At 31.8% G+C, this 17,005-nt stretch overlaps 1 protein-coding gene across 4 annotated transcripts in view; it reads right to left on the reverse strand.

Moving 5' to 3' along the window:
* The window catches only part of LOC115882703, a 43,701-nt gene that overhangs the window by 19,745 nt on the left and 6,951 nt on the right, over positions 1 to 17,005 (reverse strand). For 3 of the 4 annotated variants that reach the window (XM_030900920.1, XM_030900922.1, XM_030900921.1), the window contains exons 4-7: positions 13,963 to 14,085; positions 8,422 to 8,567; positions 8,207 to 8,349; positions 5,226 to 5,423 (exon numbers count right to left, since the gene is read on the reverse strand). In XM_030900920.1, the coding sequence (XP_030756780.1) occupies positions 5,226 to 5,423; positions 8,207 to 8,349; positions 8,422 to 8,567; positions 13,963 to 14,085 (610 nt within the window). The remainder of the gene's footprint in view (positions 1 to 5,225; positions 5,424 to 8,206; positions 8,350 to 8,421; positions 8,568 to 13,962; positions 14,086 to 17,005) is intronic. The other variant, XM_030900923.1, reaches the window with a different exon arrangement.

Raw genomic sequence — 17,005 nt, forward strand, 5'->3', positions numbered from 1 at the left:
AACGATGTAGAAATAAAATATTTTATGGATATATGTGGGGAGACAATGTGCACAATTTAAAATTATTTTGAAATATACAGGGTGTTTCAGAACTAAGATCCATACCAAAGTTATATTTTTTCTTATGGAACACCCGGTATTTTATTTTATTTTTGGATTCTTGGGCCCAAAAAAAGGCATTCATTATAAAGGTTAAATATGTTTAAAATGTTTAGTTTTTGAGATATTTAAAGATATTTAAATTTGCATGCTACAATAGAATAGACTATTAACACCTTGTACATTACTTTTCTCAGAATTAATTCTTATGCTGAGTTTAAAGGTAGAGAAATAAACTTTATTGAAAAATGGTATTGGTTCCTTAAATTTATACAGGGCTATCAAAAGTTGCTGATTTATTTTAAGGATATATTTTATATAAAAACTTCGTTATTTCAAATGCAACACCCTGTATTTTTTTAAATAAATCGAAGCAGATTCAAATGCTCTTTCAAACTATATTAGGGTTTCCTATACCTATCTAGCTCAGATTTTGAATAAAAAGCGATTTTTAAATAAAATTGCAATCAAGACGGCTGGTGTCGCCATGGCAATTTTCTAGTGACAGTAACTAGTTTCAAAGTCGACATTAGTTTATGGACATTATTATTTCTAATTTATAACAGTTTACTTAAATTTACCTACAATAGTTTAATAAGTAAGTATTCATCATTTTATCAAGAAAAATAAAGCAGTATCTGCTGGAGGAACGAATAGATATGTTACTAGTGATATTATTTTGTGAGGAAAATTGCTTCTTGGCCTCAAAGGCTTATGCTCAAAGATATCCAAATAGGAATCTTCCTGATAATCGTTTCATTGAAAATCTACTTGTCCTATTTCGCAGAGCTGGTAGTGTGGGTAATAAAAAACCTGTTAGACCTGTCGTTGGAAGTGAATAAAATGAATTTGCAGGAATTGGCTCTTTTATAAAAAAACCATATACCTTCAATTTATCGTAAAATAATTCAAAGAGCTACTTCTTCGTTTTTCTTGATAGAATAATAAACACATATTTAATAAATGTTATTTATTAAACTATTGTAGGTAATTTAAATAAAAGTAAACTGGTATAAATTTAAATAAGTCCATAAACTAATTTCGATTTTGAAAATAGCTACTGTCACTAGAAACTTGCCATGGCGATACTAGCCATCTTGATTATAATTTTATTGAAAAATCGCTTTTTATTCAAAATCTGAGCCAGATAGGTATAGGAAACCCTAATATAGTTTGAAAGAGCATTTAAATCTGCTTCTTCTTATTTACAAAAATACATAGTGTTGCATTTGCAATAACGAAGTTTTTATGTAAAATAAATATTTAAAATAGACCAGCAATTTTTGATACCCCTGTATACATTTAAGGAAGCAATAACATTTTTCTGTAAAGTTTATTTCTCTACCTTTAAACTCAGCACAAGAATTAACTCTGAAAAGTAATGTACAGGGTGTTAATAATCTATTCTATTGTCGCATGCAAATTTAAATATCTTTAAATATCTCAAAAACCAAAGATTTTAAACATATTTAACCCTTATAATAAATAGCTTTTTTGGGGCCCAAGAATCCAAAAATGAAATAAAATACCGGGTGTTCCGTAAGAAAAAATATAACTTTGGTATGGATCTTAGTTCTGAAACACCCTGTATATTTCAAAATAATTTTAAATTGTGCACATTGCCTCCCCACATATACCCATAAAATATTTTGTTTCTACATCTTTCCGTTTTCGTATAATCGACCGAGGCGAATGAGGTGCGCCACCCTGTATAGTATTATGCATAAACTACAGAAGAGTAATAGCCAGAAGCCTATCTCTCATCCTTGCTAAGGTGAATCGGTCAGAACACGGCAAAATACAATGTTTTACTTGGCAAAAATCGAAATTACAAATATTTTTTCGTATGTTCATCTCAATGTCGTTCTTATAAAATCTGTGGACCTAATTTTAAATGTTATAATTTTTTCCGATCAACTATAACGGCGAAAACATATAATAAATTTCTATTGCAGTAGGTGTAAAACAGGGCTGTATACTTTCGCCGCTACTCTTTAACATCGTTCTGGATGTAGCACTAAATAGAGCATTTAAAGAACCACTAGGGATACAATGGGGACTCTTAAGCAGGCTAGAAGACCTGGATACGATTAAAAAAAAGTCGCCTTGACTACGATTCGAACCTGCTTCACTACGGCTCAACGCCTTTAACCACGCGGCCACTTGAGGACTTGAGATATTCTATGTAGAATTCTTACTTAAACGATAATGTTTTGTGAAAGTACTTTTTTATTGATAAACATTTATTTAATTCTGTTTTTAGTATTTGTTCTTATAGCAGCAACATATTTACATTATCTGTAAAAATTTCAACTGTCTAGCTATAACGGTTCATAAGATAGACCTTTGTGACAGACGGACGGACGGGCGGACAGCGAAGTCTTAGTAATAGGGTTCTCGTTTTTACCCTTTGGGTACGGAACCCTAAAAAATCAGCTTTCCCAAATCTGCTCTTTTTTGAAATAGCCCTTTATTTGCAGGGAGTCGCGAAGTTAGATACTTATATTTTTTGACACTCTGTATATTTATTTAAAAAAAACGATTAAATAACTTTATTTACGTAACTCTAAATTTCATTAATGATTATAAAAGGAACTTTGAAAATTGGCCGTCCTAAAACTAAAAACATTTCAAAAACACTTTAAGATCTGATAAAATACCGTATTGTCATTTTCAGTTAATGACAATAATGTTATTTAGCTTCGTTTGTGAGTCATCTTTTGAAAAACAAGTAAGCGCAAACAAAACTATTTTTACATAATGTCTACACTGTTGTAGGGAGTTAATTTTTTGAAAAATCCTGGTTTTACAATACTACCGGACATAAATCCTAGTGAATAAAAAATGTTTTAAGCTCATTAGGTAACTGTCATCAGGCAGTATACTCTGTTTTTTTCTCAGGTAAGATTTCGACAGACGACGACTGAAAAAAATTAGATGACATCCATACCAATCCATTTATTTAACTAAAAACCCAACAAACATTTGAAGTTAAAATTACGTTAAATTAACCACCTGGACTATTATTGACCAACTGGAAATTGGTCGAAATTTCCAAGAATTGACGTTAAAATTCCCAAAGTGGGAAATAAAACTAAAGTAATTTAAAGTTAAAAACAGGTTAGCAGGTTATAATGTCTTGTATGAAATATGGGCTATGAAGTCAAAAATAACCGACCTGAGGTCATAACATGGTAAAATAGAGGTAAATTTTACTAAAAATTGTCCTAATTTATAAGGCCTGACTTTTGGAGTATCGCCGGTAAAACAGAAAACTTTTATTTTCTTTGAGTGACAGTTGACAATGATATTTTATACTAAGTTCGGTAATTACATCTTCCAGCAATCCGATTAACTTTTCACAGTAATCATGTGTCCTAAAATGAGAATATTTATTGAGAGTCACGTGACATGTCAAATTTTTATCCTTTTGCTAGCCGATGCAATTACCGAACTGGCCTAAACTAGAACACTAACTAACTAGAAAACCAGATTAGTTTTCTTTGCTTATTATTTGTAAAAGTTTTCTGTTTTGGGATTGTGAGTGTTATTATAAAGGACTTTTTGTTTTTATTGTGTCGGTAATAAAAAAGAAACGCATTGAATATTCTTTCGTTCTCCGCCAGTGGGAACAAGGTAATGTGCTAGGACATAATAATCCCTCGAAAACTATTTTAAACGAAAATCACCCCGAGGAAATTAAAAAAGGTAATTTTTAACCTGCCGCATGTCTGACTTTCTTCCAAGTCAAAAAACTAAGTTACTTTTACCTTTAAATTTTCAACCTAATTTGAACTCCTCCAAATAAGGTCCCATTTAAAGTTATTAATAACTAAATTTTAACCTAACTTGAAAACAAAACAATGCCTTCGACCCCCGACACAAATTTGAGGTTATAATAAAGTAACATTTGACCTACTTTAAGTCCTTGTAGTCTTAATTCCCTCAATAGGTTATCAGTAACTAGCTTTTAACAATGCCAGTTAACTCCAACGTTGCTACTTTTCAAAGGCATAATTTTAGGTTATTATTAACTAGTTTATCATTTTTAGATTTCTCGCACTTTATTCCCTACAAAAAATTTATTAAGTTAAATATAAGTAAAATTCAACCAAATAGTGGTTAATTTTCCGTGGTTGGTTTTTGGTTTGTTGGTTGTTTGATGGTTTTTTCTCCTTCCTATGCTACTTGGGAAAAGTTTCTAATATTTTTTAAGTTAACTATGGATGCGTCATCTATTGTTGTTTTTAACCAGTTTTATTGGTTTATTTCTACAATGACAGATCATATTTCAATTTTATTGATTTGACGGAACGATGAACGACAAACGGACGCCGATGCGTATGAATTCAACGTAAAATTTTTAAGACCTGTCAAACTCTTGCCATTTGGTTATAGGTTATAGGTTATAATTTTGTGTCAAATTATGTCAAACAGAAATGATAAATATTTTGCATTTTACATTTTGGACTGTGTTATTACATGTGTTTCGTGTTTTTTAAAATTAAGTAGAGGAAAACTCAAAGGGGAAATTAAGTGTTGACCCAGATCACTCAAAGTTTACAGTTAATATTCGGTGCCCAGAGATTATGGCCAGAGAATTGTATTAGCCACAAATAAAGTTTGTATACTATCTTGTATATGATACCAAAAACTGTAGTATCTATAAAATAGCAGCACACAATAGGTAAATAATAATCATATTGAATAATTATATTGACAAATGTAACAATAAATGCGGGAAGTTGCTTGAGCTTGAAACACGGCTTGAAAACAGGAAATCTTTTTAATATCTTTTTATGGTATGTGGTTTTTTTTAAATACACCCTAGCTTGTTTTGCATTAACACATACTGTAATTATTGTTTTTAATAAAATACCCCGATTAGATTTTTTCAATTTTATAGTTTTTTTTTCACAATATTTTGAAGTAATCACTTTTCACCCAAAAATATCACACTACTTATTTCTTTGTAAAATAAAATAAACCTCTTTGAAAATAAAATGACAGACACATCTATCACTGTCAAGGATTTTGTCGTTGGATAGACTATAATTGTTAATTTAAAAACACCCTGTATTTATGACTCGACGACAGTTTAAAACTGCAAAAAAATGAATTTTTACCTTTAACATTGTAATTATTATTATTGTTATTGTAGACGTATTCCCAATTCGCCATGTTGTCCTCCATTTCCTTGGTCAGTCCCCTAACACAGTGTGCTTTCTTGTAGCCGATTTTGTTCTTATTCTGTCCCCTCGACAGCTTCATGTTTATGTCGCTAGTTTGTCGTTTTGGCCTCCTAGTAGATTTTTTAGGTGAACCTACATAAAGAATGAGAAACTCCTCATCAATAATTGTAACTTAGAAAGTTTGAATTTACTTAATAGTACATACTTAATATACAGGGTGTGCCAATATTCGGTGGACACAGAACTAGGGTGAATAGGCCAGTAGTCGAACATATTTATCAAACGTATTTATTGGGAAATAAGTTAAAAATATGGCTTAGTATTGCCTTCAAATAATTAAAAACCCAATTCTGCCAATTCTTCCGCTTTGTTCTGTAACATTTTCTTTGCCTAAATTGTCACCCTAAAACCGTTAAAAATTCGGGAAAGTGACCACATGTTTGTGCTTCCTAATTTTTGCCTGTTAAAGATGGAGGTGAGATAGTTTGTAAGGTAAGTTAAATTTTTTTTATAGTTCATTTTTTATTTAGGTACTATATTTATTGTGACATAAATGGTAACAACAAATTAAACGAACAAAAGTACCGTATGGTCGAATAAAAACGGCGTCAACGATGGCTCTGAAATGAAGATCGCTGTCATTTTATATGTAAAATTATAAAGGAAATGTCATCGATCGTCATTTCCTAGCCAACTGGACGCCGTTTTTTTTCGATCATACGGTACAAAATATTTATGTTCGGTTAGGTTATTTATGTTATATTTATGCTCCTACACTAGTCTAAAATGTCACAATGACATATTTTTAAATTTTTGTGCACGGAGTAAAGGGTTAAAAAAAGCATTTAACTTTTTTATTTTTTCAGATAAAAAATCGAGATTTGGTATGTTAGTATATGACATAAATTAGGATTGATTGACGTATTCAATTGTTTTCGGACACTTCCTGTTTCACCGGAAATGACTACAACTTTTGATTTTTAAATGGCACATTTTCGCATATGATTGATTTGAAATTATAACTTGCAGTTCGTAACGAAAATTTGACTCGAAATATCCAGTGTGTGGTATCAAATTATTCGTAAAAAAATGCTTTTTCCAAATATGCTAATGAGCCACGCTCGTTCCCTTTGAAAAAAATCAGATATGATTAAAAATACAATTTCAGCATTTTCTAACTGGTCAGAACAAGACACTAAAAACATTAGACGATAAAATTTATTTTTCCAAGGCTCCTTGATTAAAAATTAGTGTTTTAACATAGCCTTTGCACTCTATTTTGAATTTTAAAATATGATTTTTTATTAAGCGAGCATGTCAAAAGTTGACATATGATATGTCATTCCATTCAGAATGTCATTTTCTATCGAATAAAGTAAGAAAATACCGAGAGTGCCATTTAAAAATCAAAAGTTGTAGTAATTTCCGGTGAAACAGGAAGTGACCAAAAACAATTGAATACGTCAACCAATACTAATTTATGTCATATACTAAAATACCAAATCTCGTTTTTTTATCTCAAGAAATAAAAAAGTTATAGGGGTGAGCCACTTTTGAGACGCACCCGGTATGCACGCCACTGTTTTTATTGATAGTTCGGAACCAGGACAAAACGAGAAGATGCTGCCAATTGTATGGTATAATAAAACTTAATCCTAGACCACAATGCAATTGAACCTCATCCATAGAGTTGTAAAGGTATCAGGTGATCAGTATAGGGCTGTTAAATTGCTTTACAGTTCATGGAATGCCCCTTCTATAGAAATTATTGACAGAGATGACCCGTTTTAAAGATATTTATAATGACACAAAATAAAAGTACCTGAATAAAATTAAAGAGGCGAGATAAAACCGCAAATAAACAAATAACTACTAAATTTTAAAAAAAAATCTATTATATTCTCATTTTAAAAATTTCGTTACCATGACAATTTTAGAAATTTAGCAAGTCTAATCGATACTAAGAGCCCTTTCACAAACACCGGCAAAATAGTCGTGGACCGGCAAATACAACAGAATTAAATACAACTGTCGGAACGTGTGCAAAGCCGGCGCTAGAACAGCATGCGGCCCGTCTGGCTGCCGGTAAACGTTGCGTTCCCTACTGCGCATTGAAAGAAGATCCTATATTTTTATTAGTCCTTTAAATTCTAGTAATGAATATAAATCGAACATGTCTCCATAGCGCAGTGTGTAGAGTTTCCGACCACGAACCGATGATTCAGAGTTCGAATCCGGGTCAGGACAAAGACTTTTTTATTTTATTTTCGTTTATATTCTGATAGTAAAGTATTAAATATTTGTTTTTTTTTTGAATCACCGGATTTATTCATTCATTTTATTTTTATTCATTCTCATAGTATATTCTTTTATGTATTTAATTTTTTGATTATGTAACGAGCAATTTGTTTATACACTTGTTTATACACTCGTTTGATCAAATCGGTGTGAGAAACTATGAAGCTATAAAATGTTGTTTCGGGAGAATTGAATATCTGGGACAGTTGGGTTATTGAATGTTATTGCACCGAACAACGCCCTAATTACGCTCTCCTTTACACGTCAACATTTTTTTGGCAATTTTATTCACATTTGAAATTGTCACAACACATCACGACGCCTAATTCGAATTCTTTTTCACTTATTTTTTTATTACTCGAAACAGTACATCACACAAACCTCGTACCTGAGTGTTTTATTATTGTCTCAATAACTGAACTAGCAAAAAACTAAAATACTTAAATATTATGGACATAACCACGATTTCAATATTATTTTAATGCGATCAACATGACCGCGGCGTGAAATAGGTACTGATAATTTCAGATTTTTGCCGTTGAAGCGCTGCGGTCGGAATTTGTTGAAATCAACTGAAATGCACCAAGCCCATACATGTCTGTAAATAAATATGTTACCTGACGTCCACTTGCCAGCAATCAAATCGATTTTGTCGGCGCTTTTTTCCGGACTGGGCCACTTCCCCACGACCAAATGAATATTGGAAGTAATGTAAGAATCGCCTTCCTTCTGGTTGAGCGGAGGAAACGCCGCGTAATATCTACAGGAAAATTAAATAAATCGGATTAAAACCTTACGTACACACACGAAAAAACCATTCAAATTTCCTTACTTTTCGGCGAGTTCCTTGGTGGAGGCTTTCTGGGACTTTTGGGGCTTCTCGGGCTCGGCGGGCTTCGCTGAAGTGATCTCTGTTTCGGAGTCGACTTTTTTCAATTTCTCGCACAACTCGTCAACAAGAGATTCTACTTCGCAATTCTGTAATAGAAGCGATATTGTTATATCGATCTTATGATGTTGTTTAGCGTTATTCACAAGCATATCAAGCATTGTAAAAGCGTTAATATTGGTGCAAGAAAAAAAAAAACGATGGCTAGAAATTGAGTGTTTCTCATTACACTGAACAGAGACCATAATAATATGAAAAAAAACGACGTCAAGTTAGGTTAGACATCAACCGATGACGTTCACCATACCACTTGAAGCCGATTTTTTTCGATCCTACAATGTCTTTTCTGATGCCTAAGGTAAACAGTTTTCCGAAACAGTAAGTATAGAACACATCTATTGAATTTTCTGAGGAATCAACAAATTTAATAATATACAGGGTGGTCCGAAATGTATTCCGGAAACTTCGGCAGCATATTCTGCAGATAAAAATAATTAAAAAAGTTCGTATAAATGTATGTCCTAAAATGCTTAGTTTCGGAGGTACAGGGTGTAGAAGTTTCATTTTTATTTCGATTTTTTCCCAATGATTTCTGACTGTAACGTCAATATTTGGATGAAAATTGGTATCTGGGAGCTTTTTGACATGAGAAATTTGATTTTGATGTTAATATGACACCTACCGGTAGTGGGCGCCACTTACGTATTTTTTAACTGGTTTGAAGAGTAATAATTTTTCGTCCGTACCAGTATAAAACTACTGAGTAAAAAATATACATTTACGTCGTTTTTTACGTGAAAAAATCTTGGTAAAAATCGCTACGAGTAATGGTTTTCGAGATATTTGGAATCGAAATTTTCAATGCCGGTCATTATTGACATAAATTAACATATTATATTGACTAAATAGTTATTAGACTGAAATCATAAATTTGAAATGTTTTTGTGCCAAAAGTTCAACAGAAACTGTTTTATCATCATTTTTTGCAGAAAAATTTATGATTAATTTAAAAAAATAAAAAAATCCTAAATTTATTTATTTCAGTGAAATCTGGTCAACGTGTTTATTTTTCGTCAATAATGACAAGTATTGTCTATTTCCATTCTAAATATCTTAAGAACGGTTGCCCGTAGCGATTTTTAGAAAGAGATATTTTTTACGTAAGAAGTCACAGAGATGTATATTTTTTCGCTCGGTAGTTTTATACAGGTTTATACAGTTAAAACACATGTAGGTGGTGCTCTCTACTAGTAGGAGTCATATTGACACCAAAATCAAATTTCTCATGTCAAAAAACTCCCAGACACCAATTTTCATCCAAATATTGACGTTACTTTAGAAATTATTTAGAAAAAATTGACATAAAAATAAAACTTCTGCACCCTGTATCTCTGAAAGTAAGCATTTTAAGACATACATTTATACGAATTTTTTTTATTAATTTTTATCTGCAAAACGTGCTGCCGAAGTTTCCGGAATACAGTTCGGACTACCCTGTATAGTGGTATACACATCACACCCTGTATAAAGGTTTTGTTAGTTATAGCATTTTCTCGTCACTTTTCATCTGAAAAATTTTAACCTCTGTCTGTAGAATATTAAACTACATAAAACATAGTTTTGCCGTTAGTAATACCGATGAAAAAAACGGCGTCAAAGATGGCCGGGGAATGACAATCGATAATTTTCGCGAGGTCAAACCCTAGACGTCATTTGGTTGACCCGTACTCTTTATTTTTTAATGGCGCGGTTGTAATTTATTTTTACATTGAGTAAAAATGATTTTTAAATGGTATAGTTTTATATACAAGAACATTTTTTTTAGAAATAGAGGTGTGCCTGGAAACGCTCTATCATTTTTTAATCTTTCTATAATAATTACTGTTCATTTTGGACAATTTTTATGTCAATGTATTGTAAATGACGTCTAAGAGATTGACCTGGCCAAAATTATCATCAATTGTCTTTCCTAAGCCGTCTATGACGCCATTTTTTCTTTCGATCATACAGTAGTATCTTCCATGTTAGTCATAACAATTACAAATGCAGAAATATATAAATAAAAATTAAAACACATAACATTTAATATAAAACCCTAAAATAAATGTGCAAAATTGCAATGCTTTATACAAAAAAAATAAGCATCCTGTATTTATTAGCACTAGTCTAGTAAAGCCACACAATATATATCCTATATCCCTATTGATATCGGGACAATTAGTCAATTATTTTTATTATTGGTCGTTATTTACTGAGACAATGTATATTATAAACAAGCAGAACGATCTTCAAGATAAGGCCTATCCCAAAAATTTTCTTGGTATTCTATATTTAGGTTAAGACAATAAAGAAATAATTCAGATGTTGAAATACACTAATAGACAGGTAAATTACTGGGTTTATCAAAATGTAGTGATTACTTGAAATTTACAGTGTATTTTCTAGCGCCCTTTCTGCACGTATAATTTTTTTGAAAAAACGGTGGCACAGTTGGTTTGGACATAAAACCAGAGCAAGTAAACCGACGAGTAGCGACAGTTCCGTTTTCAATTTTCTTTGCGGCTGCGCGAAATAAGTAGGTAATCTGTCATATGAAGAAGCGAAGTGACTTTATTTCAAGTATACCTCAGGCAACGAATCGTTTTTTTAATTATTTATTAGCTGTAAGATATTTCATACATTCAAATTTAAAAATAAGGATAAAACAAAACATAAAAAATATGTATAAAGCTTTATAATTAATTCCACTTCAAATTATGAGCAGTGTATACAATGTTTATAGGACCACTTCATAAGTTGAGCAGTTAAATACGTAGTCTATCTGTCAAACACGTCAAAAGAGAGAAAGAAAATTTGGTCCCACCACATCAAAAGAGGTTTCTGTCGCTACTCGGCGATCTACTTACTCTGATAAAACTCTAAGTCATTTTAAATGAAATTTCAAAACCAACTGGATACAACATTTTTTTTTCGATCATACGGTACATTTATTAGATACCGGGTGTTTTTCAAAGTGGCTCGCTCCTATTTTTTATTTTTTTTTCAGATAAAAAATTGACATTTGGTATATTCATATGTCAACTTCCGACATAAATTAGGATTTATTGACGTATTCAATAGTTTTTAGTCACTTCCTGTTTCACCGGAAATAACTACAACTTTTGATGTCTTGTAATCAACACCTCGGTATTTATTTTAATTCGATAGAAAATGACAATCTAAATAGAATGACATATTATATGCCAAGTTTTGACATTTTGTCATATGGTTTATTTGAAATTATAACATGCGGTTCATAACGAAAATCAATTTGACTCGAAATACCAAGTGTGTGGTACCAAATTATTCGTAAAAACATGCTTTTTTCCAAATATGTTAATGAGCCACCCTTGTTCCATTTGAAAAAATTGAGATATGATTAAAAAAAACGATTTGGGTATGTTTTGGTTTGGTTTGGACAAGACACGAAAAACATTCGATGATCACATCTATTTTTCCAAGGCTCCTTCATTAAAAATTAGTGTTTTTAACACAACCATGACACTATAGATTGAAATTAAAAATACGATTTTTTTGTAAACAAAAATGTCAAAAGTTGGCATATTATATGTCATTCTGTTCAGAGTGTCAAATAATATATCGAATGAAGTAAAAATATACACAGGGTAATAATAATAGCTCCCGTATACACTGCTGGCAAAGGAATATTAGCAATAGGAGGTTTTCAATGCAATAAAAAAAGATGGTAAGGCTGCAAAATACACTGCAGTGCAACAGAGACGGATAAAGTGTCTTTTCCCTACCATCGTATAGGGGAAGTGATAATAGAAGTGATACGACGAGAGAGCCCCTGCGAGAGGGGGCACCGGGCGGGTCTTTAAGACGCTTGTGTGGGGGCTACCGCCTACTAATAGAACAGAATCGAAAAAATAGAAACAGGACGGACAGTGTTGCCATTCAATTAAATCGAAATTATGTTGGCTTGTCAAAATCCTAAATCTTCTAATCCCATTATCTTGCCTACTTAATGAAATATTAAATAAAGTACGAAACAATTTTAAGAATGTTTTCTCTAGGCACATAACTTCTTTCTAAAACGAAAAGTAACATGCAAAACTTTGAAATCAATTCTAAAATAGCAAGTGCAATTCTATGAAATGGCAATACTGTACGATCTTCCTAGCAGTCGCCCCGACACAGTCGGTCGGCGGCGGCGCTTGACAAAGCCGCGGCTGTGACAAAGGAATTAGGCGCCAACCGCCTATTATTACCTCAGGATTGTGAATCCCAAGCACTCATTTAAGGCTGAATCGACCTAGGTACCGAAACTATTTTTATTTTATTTTAATAAAAATAGTCGGCTGATGAAATGCCGGGTGTGGGAATCGAACCCACACCTTAAGATTGGTAGACGAGAGCCTGTACCTCTACGCCACCGGGCACCGTTGCACACAGGGTGGCATTTAAAAATGAAAGTTGTAGTCATTTCAGATGAAATATGAAGTGACCAACAAATTGAATACGTCAATCAATCCTAATTTATGTCATATACTAACATACCAAGTCTCGTTTTTTTATCTGAAAAAATAAAAAAGTTATAGGAGTGAGCCACTTTTGAGATGCACCCGTTATAATATAAATAATGACTGAGTCACGTATTCAATCAGTTTCGTTCACTAGCTGTTTCACAGGAAATTACTTTTGTTTTTTTAAATGATACCCTCGGTATTTATTTCGCAGAACATGAGATTTTGAATAAAATGATCATATGTCAACTTTTAACTTTTTTAATAAAAAAAAACAATTTAAATTCCGTTCTAGATTGCCAGGGCCATTGATTAAAAATTAATGGTTTTAACTCAGCCATAGCACTCTAGATTGAAATTTAAAATGCTATTTTTTTAATCGAAAATGTCAAAAAATGACATATTATAAGTCATTCTATTCAGAACGTCATTTTCTATCCAATAAGGTAAAAAAATACCGAGGGTGCCATTTAAAAATCAAAAATTGTAGTCATTTCCGGTGAAATAGGAAGTGACTGAAAGCAATTGAATACGTCAATCAATTCTAATTTTTGTCATATACTAACGTACCAAATCTCGTTTTTTATCTGAAAAAATAAAAAAGTTATAGGGGTGAGCCACTTTTGAGACGCATCCGGTATAAATTTAAAAAATACCAAGGGTACCACTTAAAAATCAAAAGTTGTAGTCATTTCCGGTGAAACAGAAAGTGACTGAAAGTAATTGAATAACATATCAAATTTCGTTTTTTTATCTGAAAAAATAAAAACAAATTATAGGAGTAAGCCACTTTTGGGAAACATCGGGTATAAGTGAAACTGAGAATAGCACAGCTAGTATATAAAATGCAGAGACTGTACCTAAATTCAATAAAAGAATTCAGAAACTTAATAATGCAATTATATTTATTATTACAAAGGTTTCTGGGATAGACCTTAGAGGTGGTGCTGGCGAGTACCTGATCGGCTGCCGACATAAGGCACTCGACTGCTGCCGAACGTTTGATCTGTTCGGGGTCCTCGTTGGCATGTCTCCACCAGCTGCCGGAACGACGGACCCGCTTGTGGCCGCGCCCTTCCTCCTGGGGGCACGCCATGGCAAAAAACAAAATTATTCAAATGATCTAATACACCAGGCGAGTACAAATATCGCCGAGTAATTTAAGCATTGAATAAAAATATTTAGGGAAGGAGAACAGCAATAAAATTAGAGGGAGCGCGATGGTACTTTAATATGGCTGACTTCCGGTTTACCAGTGGCGTTCAAAGGGTATAGTCGGATTAATACAGGAAATCTGCCCCCGCGGCTTTTTTGACTCGCACTCAAGGGATCGATTTGGTGTCGAATCAAAATAATTCACCTAAATTTTCATCTCTTTAACTCAAACGGATTTCGAGATTTTCAAAAAAAAACTGTTTTTTCAATTTTATTTTTATTTTTATAGTAAAATTCAAAATTAATTAACGATGATTTTTTTTCTAATCCTTAGAAGTCTAAGACATGAAAAAATAATATGATCTTGATTCTTAAACGAAAAGCCGATTTTCAGTCGAGGAAAGAAAATTAAAATCTTCATTTTTTTAACCTTTGTGAAATATGTCACTCCCTAAAAATCGTCAGAATATGTCTTTTATACTTCTTTACACTCAGGAATTTTTTAGAATTTTTTGAAGTGGCGGAACAATATGAAAAAAAAAATTAGACTAATTTTTTTTCTAAAATATTCTGTTTTAACTAACTTATATTTTTGTTTAGTTTAAAAAAGTGAGTAGAAAATATATTTTTCATTAAAAATACATCCTTGCCAGAAATAAACATAAAGATTATTATAAAAAAAATCAGTCCGAGAAGATTTAAAAAAAAAAAATATTTTAAAAAAAAATTGAGTTTAATTTTTTTCATATTGTTCCACCACTTCAAAAAATTCTAAAAAATTCCTGAGTGTAAAGAAGTATAAAATACATTTTCTGACGATTTATAATGAGTGACATACATATAACAACATTTTTATATTGTTAATGGCGTCACTAAAAAAATTGTGACTTGAAAAAAAAGTATATTTCTAATAAAAACAAATACCTAGTAATAAAAATTTAACAAAAACGCTCAATTCAGAAAAGCGTTAATAAATGACAAGACTGGCAAAAGACCTGTCGTCTCTGAGACAGGAATATAAAAATAGTAGACTTCCTTAGGTTTTTATTCAATGATTTTATGCGACACTATCAATAGTTTTCCAAGAAATATATCTATTAGATTACTTTAATTGCATCTCAGTATCTTGTATAGCATTTAAACTTTAAGCCAAATTCTCAGAACTATTTAGTGTCAGTCACGCTGACGACACCTATAAAAGCAATAAAAATTGAATATATGTCAAAATTAATAACTGTTGTGGATTCTGTCACTGTCTGTCATTGATAAATATTCTGAAAAAAAAATATAACTTGACGGAAAAAATAATTTCAATCTTTTTTTTAATAAAAGATATTTCACCAACGAGACTGTTCAATGACATACAGGATGTCCCAGGCTGAGCGTGCATTAGAAGTTTCTAGAGAACTACAATATCAAGTGTTCACTAAGCAATGTTTCACAACGAGATCTATCGATTAAAAATATTTTCAATATGGCGGCACTTCCGGAACTACCGGAAGTTAACAGCAACTTCCTTATTTTAAATGGGGACCCCATTTTTTATAACATTTTTAAATTCTCTGTAAAATTTTATGAATTTTGATATAAACCACTCTATACCTAACACTCTATACTCTATATAAAGAGAAGACATGTGGTCTTTTCTTTATGCCACAGTGGCTGTGATAATCACTAAATTTGTCATTTAGGCTATACAGATTTTTTTGATAGGCAGTATTTTTCCTCCAAGGATTTTAAATATTTTTTTTTCTCAAAAACGGTTAATGTTAGATATAGAGTGTTTGATATCAAAATTCATAAAATTTTACGGAGAATTTAGGTATGTAATAAAAAAATATGGGGGTACCCATTTAAAATAAGAAAGTTGCTGTCAACTTCCGTTATTTCCGAGAGTACCGCCATATTGAAAATATTTTTAATCTCCGACCTAGATATTGTAGTTCGCTCAGCCTGGGTCACCCTGTATACTCGTAATTTAGTGGAAATTAAAGAAGTGTATCCAGAGTTTCCAAAATCTTCATTACCAAAACTTCGTTACCATCATAATAATCAGTATGTACCTAGGAATTCATAAGTAAATTTTCATAAAAATTCTGATCTGATGTAACTGCCCTTTTAATAATAAATTAAAATTTCTGGCACTCTGTAATCCATATTTAAACTATGTTTACAATATTATTTAAGTTAATATTGTATAGAAAAGAAAATACGTGCATACCGTTATTCTTGTCAAAATATCAAACTTCACTGAGCATATAACTCTAAACTATTAAGATAACAACTGATACAAATTACTATTTTTTATATTGCTGCACTAGAGATATATGTGTAGATAATTAAGTTACTAACCTATTATACTTTTTTAAGAACAATATAATTGATAAAATGATAAAACAGAGAAAAAAAACTATTCTATTGTAATAAAATTAATAATAAAATTACTTAACATGAGAGCCATATTATGTCAAACAGTTAATCAATGTTTTTTGATATACCATATGAACGAGAAAAAGCGGCGTCAGCGATGGCTGTGAAATGAAGATCGCTGTCATTTTATATGTAAAATTATATGGGAAAAATTATCAATGTTCATTTCTAAGCCAACCGGACGCCGTTTTTTTTTCGATCATACGGTATTTTATATCAATTAAACTTTTAGTTACGTAATCGAGGGAGCGATTTTTAAATTCATTGTTGCCAACCATGGACATATTCGACGCCGTTCTGACTAACTGGAATTTAAATTTCGCGCTGGAGATTCAGGGGGTAGCCCTGCTGTAAAAAATGCTAAATTGCCGCATTTATTTATTTATTTCCTGACACTATCATTCGTTTTGACACTT

This window comes from Sitophilus oryzae, unplaced genomic scaffold (assembly GCF_002938485.1).
Source record: "Sitophilus oryzae breed Bouriz unplaced genomic scaffold, Soryzae_2.0 scaffold_179_pilon_pilon, whole genome shotgun sequence".
Lineage (NCBI taxonomy): Eukaryota > Metazoa > Arthropoda > Insecta > Coleoptera > Curculionidae > Sitophilus > Sitophilus oryzae.